The sequence below is a fragment of the Mustela erminea genome, chromosome 1 (assembly GCF_009829155.1).
Source record: "Mustela erminea isolate mMusErm1 chromosome 1, mMusErm1.Pri, whole genome shotgun sequence".
Classification (NCBI taxonomy): domain Eukaryota; kingdom Metazoa; phylum Chordata; class Mammalia; order Carnivora; family Mustelidae; genus Mustela; species Mustela erminea.
This window is the reverse complement of record NC_045614.1, coordinates 19,423,447-19,433,138: the sequence shown is the minus strand read 5'-3', so window position 1 is coordinate 19,433,138 and position 9,692 is coordinate 19,423,447. Positions and strand designations below refer to the sequence as shown.

At 58.1% G+C, this 9,692-nt stretch overlaps 1 protein-coding gene across 3 annotated transcripts in view; it reads right to left on the bottom strand.

Annotated features, from left to right (window-relative positions):
* The window catches only part of BSN (bassoon presynaptic cytomatrix protein), a 96,320-nt gene that overhangs the window by 21,086 nt on the left and 65,542 nt on the right, over nt 1-9,692 (bottom strand). For all 3 annotated transcript variants that reach the window (XM_032319825.1, XM_032319835.1, XM_032319844.1), the window contains 2 exons: nt 7,597-8,481; nt 49-495 (listed from right to left, as the gene is read on the bottom strand). In XM_032319825.1, coding sequence (XP_032175716.1) covers nt 49-495; nt 7,597-8,481 — 1,332 coding nt within the window. The remainder of the gene's footprint in view (nt 1-48; nt 496-7,596; nt 8,482-9,692) is intronic.

Here is a 9,692-nt window from a genome sequence, read left to right as displayed (position 1 = left end):
ACTAGACCACCTGAGAGCCAGGGTCTCCAGGAAGTGAGTGGGACTGACCTCTGACTCCCCAGCCTTGGGGGCTTCTGGAACGGCCTTGACAACAGGGGTGGCAGGTTCAGTCCTCCGGGGCACCGTCTTTCCTTTGGGAGTCCCAGGGGGCACGGTAGTCTCTGAAGGGGGTTTCGGCCCAGGCTCGGCTTTAGCTGGGATTCCTGTCTTCTTTTCCTGGGCACTGCTCAGGGTCTTGCCGGGTTCAGAAGCCCTGACGGGCTTGGCCTGGGGGCTGGCCTTGGTGGACAGGGGACTGGCCTTGGCAGGCAGGGGGCCTGATGGCTGGCCTGGTCCTTGTGGTCCTTTCTGCTTCGGAGGGGCTGCTCCCGTCGCCCGGAGAGGGGCCCCTGCGGGGGGCTGTTGGGAGGCGGGCAGCGGCAGGGGGGTCGGCTCCCCCAGGCTGCCCTCCAGCAGCCGCTTAGTTTGGCAGTTCAGACAGAGCCACTCGGTTTTCTGTAAGGACATGGAAAGGGAAGGGGTTGATGAAAATCACAAAGACCCTTAAGTACTCAAAGAATGTTTCCATGACTATTTCTGTAACCGTAAGCTAGAGAACATCTTCTAAAGCATGACCCCGAAGGCACAAGGAGAAAAAGACCCCACATGACAGACCTCACCATCCTTCAGAGTTCAAATGATAAACCAAGAAGAGGGGTCCTTTCCTCACCCCCTAGAGAGCTTTCTCAGTTGGCCAGAAAAGGAGACCAGCCGGGGAGGGAAGGCTATAGGCAGCATGTGAGTCTGGGGAAGAGGGGGAGCTGGTGCAGAGTCCAACAGTCCAGAGACCCTGAAACCAGGAGTGGCCCCAGATCCCATCCTCCCCCATACCCTTCCCAAGTAAGGGCTGCAGACTCCTGGGGCCAGGGGAGGTTGTCTGGAAGAAGCCCCGCTGGAAGGATGGGGCTAAGTAAGTCCCTCTGCCCACACCCCCCCAAGCCCAAGTCTCCCTGTCCAAGGTCAGCAAAGACCCTCAAGTGGAAGCCTACTCCTGCCCACAGGGCTCAGGGTTAGTCCCCCGTTGGGGACTGTGTATGCCCACACTCAGGCCAGGGGCCCTGCTTCCTCCAGAGCTGTGTGGGGACCAAACCCTCAGCCATCCGTCCACCACCCTCAGGGTCATCCCCTCTGTCAGGCTCAGGGCTGGGGGCTGGAGAAGCAGCCAGGACAAAGACGGACACTGAGGTTGCTGGCCCGAAGCGTTTCTGGAGTCCACAGCCCCAAACAGGTCATCCAAGTGTGACACAGATATGAGTGGTAAAGTTCCTAGAACGCCAGAAACGCAGTCTGATTCCCCCAGCTCCAGCTGTCTGCACAGGGGTGAGGTCTGAGCGTCCCAGGCCCTAAGGGGGTGATTTCTGTAGCCAGTCAGAGGCTGATAGGGCCATGTCTCCCAAAAACTTCCTCCAGAGTCAGGACTCCTTCTTGCCAAGACTGGAGGCCCTGTCATGGCCCAGAGAGGGGTGAGGTAGGAGAGAGAGTAACCACATGCCTGTGCCTGCTCTTGCCCTAGAGGAGGGAGCAGAGACGTGGAGGCTCTGACCTTCCTGCTGGTGCTCATCCCACGTGGCCAGACACTTAGGCTCCCACCAGCAGCATGGCCACTAGGCTGGGCCATTAAGGAGAACCACAAGACACAGAACCACGGGACCACAGAGCCAGGAGACAGGGCAGGGAGGTGGCCCTTGACCCTCGCCAGCCCAAAGTGGGCAAGCAGCCTCAGTACCCTGACCTCACACACTGCCCCGAGCCCATGTCAGATCCTAGCCCAGCTGGCAGATCCTTGGAAGCATGGTGCCCCCCGAGTGCCTGCCCTCAGCCTGGCATCCTCAGGCCACTGTGGCAGAGGCCACGTCAATCATTCTTCCCTAGTTTCCTGCCCACAGGGCTACATATCATATCTCTGGCCTGGGCCCCAGCAGAGGCCAGGCCACGCAGGTGGGAGGCCCCTGGTGTGTGTTGAGGGATAGGCCTGCTCCACGGCCTTGTTGCTCTGGGCCTTGAGATCGTTCCCTGGATTGGAGCTGCAACTCTGCCCTGAGGCCCCATCCCCTGCATGGGTTCTGAGCAGAGAGACCCAGCGATGGAAGGTGACCCTTCACAAGTCCTACGTGTACTCACCCTGTTCTCTGCAGGGCCGGCCTTCACCCCACTACTGACCCCTGGGCACCTTATCTGATCCTCTCTGTACCCTGACACAAACCCCTAGGAAGCAATGGGTGTTGGAATCACTTGGCTTGGTCACCCCTAGGGGTGTCTGGGGAGAATCCTACACAGGCTGAGCCCAGGCCCTGAGAGAGACAGGGCACGGAAGAGCACAGAGCCTGAGCCTGGAAATTCTGCCCATGTGCCTCTGACATCCGCTGGGGACACAGTGGAAATCCCCTTGGATCAGAGGACTGTGAGAGGACAGAGAGACCCTGGCAAGGTAAGAGGGGTATAGGCAGAGGCCAAGCGAATTCTGGAAATGAGAAAAGCCCCAGGATCAGCAAGGTGGGGTTAGGATCTGGGCCAGACCGGGGGAAATGGGTGCGGCCTATGGCAACACTGTCCTGATTCCACTCTGGGTCCCTGCACAAGGCCATTCCAGGCTAGGCCTCTCGAGATTGGGTCATCTGCCCTGGCTCACCCTGGTGGCTTTGCAACCTCTGGCCCCTACTGGCCTGCAGACCCTGCCCCAGACGCAACAGTCCCCAGTGAGGCAAGGGCACCTTGGAAGGATGGTCTGAATGGAGGAGACAGACCTCACGCCAGGGGCTCAGAGCACAGCCTGCTCACCTAAGCCCAGAGGCACAGCCCTCAGCAGAGCACGGCCTTTGTGGTCACACGCTCCCCAGGGTTTTGTTCTTTCCCATGCTATTCACGGAGGCCGCCAGCCTACAGGAGGGGCTGCCCAGTTGGCCCTGTTGCTCCTGGCTCTGCTGTAGCAGTCAGCTGGGAAGGGAGGGAAGGCATGCAGGGGGAGGCATGGGAGGTAAGGGCTAAAAATAAACACCCGACCTGACTGCTGGAGGCCCTGCAGCAGCTCTCTGGGTGCAGAGCGCTGGGGACAGGAGGGGCCTGAGGAGCCCTGGCCCCAGACCTGAGTCTTCCGGGAAATGGGGATGGGGTAAGAGGTAGGCCATGGGGAAGCTCTGTGCCTTGGAACAGAGGTCCTGATTTCTTTTCTCACTCCGCTCTCATCTCTGCCCCCTACAGCATACCCGCCCCGCTCTGCCCTACCCATTCATTCCATTATTCCACTCATTCATGTGTTCATTCACTCTCCCCTTTAGGGTCTATCCCCTCATTCATTTGTTCACTTGCACACCTTCTCCTATACTCTTCTGTCCCAGCGCCACCCAGCTCCAGCCTTCAGGGAGCTGCTGCCTGCTTCTCCTTTGCCTGTCCCCCTTGGCAAGTGGGCAGGGGATGACCCGGGTCCTGGGAATGAACAGTGGGAGGCTTGATGGCCACTAGCCCCTTGTCTCCCTCTGCCCAGTTCCTTTCTGGGGGCAGGAAGGTAGCCCCCAGGGTAATCACCACTTCATGGTGGGAGGTGGGGTCAGGGTGAGGAAGGGGAAGCAAGTTGTCTGAGAGTTCGTGGCATACCCCACAGGCCGACGAGCCTGCTGTCTTCCAGGACCACTGGCTACTGTGCCTCAAGGGCCAGTGTTGCCTGGTGAGGTGGCAGTGGACGTTGGGCACCCTCCTTGCACCTGCTGCCATGGTCTGAATGACCCCACAGGACACAATCTGGGTATGTGGAGCTGGCCCATGTCAGTCTGATTACAGTGACACCCCCCCGCCCAGACGGCTGCGGGGCCCAGCGTATCCCCATCCCCAGTCTCACTGCCAGACAACAGGCAGCAGGCAAGAAACCCAGAGAAGGGGTGCCCAGACGTAAAGAGCCCAAGACTCAGCCTCCGGACTACGGGCATGACCATCCCCAGTGCTACTGTTCTCCTGATGCTGCTACCCCGCCCCTCCCTGTGTCCGGACAGGCTTAAGCTTCTCCTATCTGGGCCTCTCCCCTCCCTGACATCCCTAGGGGGCGCCTTCCTGGCAGGGCTGTGCTCTCCTCGTGTCCATTCCCATGGGGCCTCCCTCATGAGACCAGGGTCTTGCACTGGCCACAGGGTTGATTCACACCCAGAGGGTTGGGGGCCGACGGGGACTCCTTCCCTGCACATAGACTGTCTTCAGGACACTCTGGTTCCAATTTCCTGACTGTGTGCTCAGCCTTGCCTAAGTATGTGAAGTATGGTGTCTCCACTGGTTCTCCCAGAAACCTCCATGCCATGGGGAGGAGATAGGCCTCCTGAGATCACAGTTCCCGGAGGCAGCTGCTGGCCTCTCGCCCGACACCCTCGCCTCAGCCCTGCCTCACGTGAGCCCAGGCCAGCCCTGCTTATCACAGGCGCCAGGCCCTTTGCCCAGGGAGGCCCGACTTCTCAAGGGCATGGCTGGTATTTTGGCAATTATAGTAAGATCAGAAACTGGTGGTGTTACTATAACATTTCCAATTCCACTAATTTCTTCACAAACTCTATTTTTAACTGAAAGCCAATTAAAAATTAAGCCAGAGGGTACTATTATCCTTCAGAAAGATAAATAGGTAAAAAATTTGGAATCAACAACTCTTAATTATGAAATGACTCACTAAATAGCACTATGGTTATTTTTTTTCCCCCAGAGGAAATTTCAGAGGGAAAAGGGATCTAGTTCAACTGCTTCCTTCGTTGTGTGGTCTGGACTTCCTGTCTAGAAAGAAGGTAAAAGGTTTTACAGCTCCGAGATGTTGAAGAAAATTCCCAACATGACAGCCCGGAGAGTCGGCTCTGGTCTCGGGTGGAGCCAGAGCCAGTCTCATAGGCCGGTGGGGAGCTGGTTGTGGGGCTTCCCTGGTCCATCCCTCCCTCAAGCTCTGGGCCTACATGCAGACACCGGTCCCTCTGCCTCACACTCAGCCCAGAGACAGCACAGTCATCCCAAGCCTGGCAGGCCAGCCTCCGTGAGCCAGGTGTGGGAGACATAGCCAGGGCAGACCCACCCCTACCTGCTGGCCTGCCACCTCACTCCCAAGGCTCAATGTGTCCAGGACACCTGCTGAGAAATCAGGAGCCTCTAACCAAAAACACACAATGTAGGTCATAGGGAGGCACACAACTTCTCTGAATGTCAAGTGGCCATTTGCTGAGGGGAGATCAAAGACGGCCCGTGGCCTTGTTGTAGTGAAGAAAAGAAACAATGCTGGTGGGAACCCTGGGAGGCAGGCATCATGGCTGCCCACCCATCCCTTCCCCAGGAGTGCCTTGGAGAGCAGCATTAACAAGCAGGGCCATGGGGCGCCTGCACAGCTCAGGTGGTGATGTGTCTGACTCTTGGTCTCAGCTCAGGTCACAATCTCAAGGTCATGAGTTCAAGCCCTGCATTGGGCTCCACGCTGGGCATGGAGCCTACTAAACAAAAAACAAAAAACAAAAAACAAAAAAAAGAAAGAAAAGAAAACCAAGCAGAGCCATGAGGAGAAAGGAGTCAGAGAAGCTGGGCTACCCTGACTGTTGTTTGGAGCAAAAGGCAAGAAAGCAGTGGCCTTGCAGTGGGGAGAAGCTAGGACCAGAACCCCCAGCACCTCCCCTGTCAGGCTCATGGAACCTATCAGATGCTTCGGGGGGGCAAGGGTGGTTCTGGCCAAGGAGGTGGCAGTGGCACAGGACATGGAGACAGCAGGACACGCACGACAATTTTCCTCAACATCTCGGAGCCGTAAAACCTTTTACCTTCTTTCTAGACAGGGAATCCAGAGCACACAAAGAAGAAAGCAGTAGAACTAGATCCCTTTTCCCTCTGAAATTTCCCCTGGAAAAATAACCTGGGGCAGGGGGCGACATGGGCTATCAAGAAGGAGAAGCTCCAGAGTCCGGGAAGGGGACACCCAAGCAGCTGGTGAGCGGCTCGGATCAGAAGCCAGGTGCTCACCCGGAGTCAGCCTGTGACTGAGACATGCTCAGGCACAACCAGCCCTCCCCCTGGCCTGGCCCAGGGGCTGCTGAACGGAGCTGTCAGGAATGTTACACTCCTGGGCAGAGGCAGTTTTCCCCTTTCCTCTGTGCACGTCCTGCTGCATGAGGACATGTGGGCCAGGAGGTCTCTCTGGGATAAGGGGACTCACAGTCCCTTAGCATCTTGGTGTGCCAGGGTGCCCAGCATCAGGTGGCAGTGCTATGTGCCTGGCAATCTCCAGATGGGAGCTCCTCTGGCTCCCCTGGGTGGCCCCTGGGTGCCACCTCCCCACCCCAGCTAGCCAGGCCAGCTGTCCTCCAGTGAGCTATTGGATTTAGGGCTTAAAGCGTGGTAGTATATGGGGCCCGGAGGGCCACATGGTCATCATCTGAGGAGGTCACTTGTCTTCATTAGAGTTGCTTCTTTCTGCGTGTTGGGAAATATGGCCTATGACAGTCAAAGCAGTCTTCCCTATCACCGTGGGTTGCTCCAGTGGAGGCCTGACCCAAAGCAAGTCAGAACAAGCTGCCAAGGCTCTCCTGCCCCACCATGGACCACACATGCCTCAGCCTAGGAGCCCAAGGGCACAGGCGGCTGCCTACATGCAGGAAGAAAGGCTTTGGCTTGACCATCTCCTGAGGGGACACAGTTGGGGACGCAGCCACCTGTCAAGATGAGCCAATCGCTCATCTTGTCCCCGTAGGGCAGAGTGAATGAGGGGAGGAGAAGCAGCAGCCTCCAGGTCCAGGCTTGTCCAGCTCTGCCCAGGAACCTCTGCACCTTCTGAGCCAGCTAGGCTGGGCTCAAAGCTTTGAGAGAACACTGGGCCTCCTGTTCTTGTCCATCCAGCTCTACACAGTGCCCAGAGCCCTTCCTGGGACCAAGGACTGGAGGAAGACAGGCCCCAGCCTCAGAACTCCCTCAAACTTCCCTATGGGTAAGAAGAACGTCTCTGAGCATCCTCACAAGCAGCGCCAGGGAGAACCAGGCCCAGCCAAAGGAAAGTATGTGGCCCAAATACGATGGCTTTGACAAGCGGACACCAACATCTGGGACCTCAGAAGAGGCGATGGAGGGCGGATCCCTCCTGGCTGGGCTGGAGCCAAGGCAACGGGGCACAGCCCTCTGCCTAACAGCCCTTCAGTGCCCTGGGTGGGTCACAGACTGAGGGCAGGACGGGACCTCAGGCTCTTCCCACCTGAGCAGGGGAAATTAGCATCTTTCATCAGGCCAAGCCCATGAGAGCTGGGAATGGAGCGACCACTTCACGGCCTCCCAAGCCTGTTGACCCCTGGGATGGGCCCCAGGACACTGGTCAGCTGGCCAGAAGCAGCAGGCACCCTTCCCCCGTTCCCTGAGCCAGTCAGTTTTCTGAGTGGAACAACAAGCCGGGGGCAGGGACAGAAAAGGGAGCATACGCCCCCTGTGGCCATGTCGGGACAGCCTTGCAGTGGCTGAAGACCCAGTTCTCAACAGCCCTCTCTGGCTCCCAGGCCTCCTGTGCCCCCCATCACTCCAGGTCCTGGCCCCTCACCAAGGCCCAAGGGCACACGCTTGGTCCCGCTGTCTTACCTCTACCAGGTGGGGCGTTGGGTTGAAGCCACACAGGTTGCACACCTGGAGCTTGCAGGTGGTACAGGTGTTGTAGTTGGCTGGGCCCTTGCTGCCCACGTTGAGCTCAGCTTGGCACAGTGGGCAGGTGGCCCTTTCCTTCGGCGTGGTCTTTGGCTTGGCAGTAGCCTTGGTGGCCGCCTGGTGTTCCGCTCTGCCATGCTTTGGACTGGTTGTTCCCCCAGTTCTTGCCAGGGCTGCAGGCCCTGGCCCAGGACCTGTTCTAGCTCCAGGCTCAGTTTTGGCTCCAGGTGCTGGCCCAGGCCCAGGCCCTGAGCCTGGGGGTCTCGGGCCAGCCTCCTTGCTGGCATCACTGAAGACGATCTTGGGTGGCCCTTTGCTGGGGGCAGCCTGGCCCTGGGGTTCAGCCTCAGGCTGCACAGACATGAGGGTACTTGCCTGGGTCAGCAGGGACGCGCCGAGGCCAAAGAGCTTCCCAGTGAGGCCCTCCTGGGTCTGCTCAGCAGCACCAGGCCCCGAGGGTACTGTGGTGGCACTTTTGGCCAGGGCCTCTCCTGCCGGTGGCCTGGGCTCTGCTGTTGAAGGCTTGACAGGAAGAGGGGGCTGAGGAGACGCCCTCCCCACCTCCGGAGGGGCAGCTGCTTGGGCAGGCCCCGGCACTGAGGTGGCCCTGGCTGTCTCAGCCTGGCGGGGGCCAGGCTGTGGTCCCCCTGGGCCCTGCGATCTCTCTTGCTCTGGCTTCCCCAGGGGCTGTTTGGCTGGGGACTGGGCAGGAGAGAGGGCTGGGGAGTGCAGCTGCTGCTGGCTCTTGGAGCGAGGCGCCGTGGTCATGTCCATCCCCAGAGCCCGCTGCATCTGGCAGTTCAGACAGAGCCACTCCTTCACCTGAGGAGGAAGCATCAGGGTCAACAGGGTGGTCAGGACTGGTGGTACCCACCGCTTAGATCCCACAGCAGCCAGGACCAGCTCCAAGCGCAGGCAGGAGCGACAAGGCCAGCTCAGATGTTTCTGGGCCAAAGGGACCGAGGGCACGGCCCCTACCCCTGGGAGCTGCCAGGTGCCTGGAGCAGAACACGGGCAGTCCCACACTCCCCACCCCCCAAACACCAATCTGCTGCCTGCCGGATCCCCCTGTGCAGGGGTCTCCCCCACTGCCCGCAGGCTGTACGTCTGATCTGTGTACATCATTCCATCCCCACGGCCTCCCCCACCAATGATACCCTCCAAAGCCTCCAATTGGTCTCTCTCCTTCCCCTGTTGCCCTCTTTGGGCCATATCCACACAGCAGTCAGCCTAATCTTTTAAAACATAAACCAGGACGGAAAGGAGGGCCTTAGTACAGTGCCTGGAAGGCAATCGATGTTCAATTAAAAACCTGCAGGATGAATAGAGAAAATAAGAGTAACAGGAGGGAGAGGGAGGCACAGAAAATAAATGAAAGCATGGCCCCTGTCCTAGAGGAGCTTGGAGCATTGCAGAAGGCACAAGATGGATGCGGACAATCTGGAAAGCGAAGTAAGGCCATGTCAGTGATGATGTAAATAGAATGAAAAAGACTTTTTTTTTTTTTTTTCCTTAAGCGAGACACATTTTTTAAGAAAATGGGATAATCTGTGCCTCTAGAACAAACAAGCATGTGTTGCTATTCCTGTGAGGGACACGGACTTTCCTCTCTGCATCCACGCCTTGCCGAGTAAAGTGAGTGCGAGACTTGGCTTGGGCCAATCACCACTTTCAGCAAGGACTTCGGGCCTGGCTGTGTGACCCTGAAAACAGGACTGATCCATGTTACTTGGTAAATGAACACCAGGGGAGAGGGAGTCTTTTTGCCTTCGGGATTACTCAGAGAACATGGGTGTAGGTCAGTCAATAGCCTTCTTTCCCAGCATCTGGGGAGATGCTAAGGATGACATCAATAGACTCAGAAGTAGAAATGAGGGGCGCCTGGGTGGCTCAGTGGGTTGAGGCCTCTGCTTTTGGCTTAGGTCATGGTCCCGGGGTCCTGGGATTGAGCCCCGAATTGGGTTCTCTGCTCAGGGGGAGCCTGCTTCCTCCTCTCTCTCTGCCTGCCTCTCTGCCTACTTGTGATCTCTGTC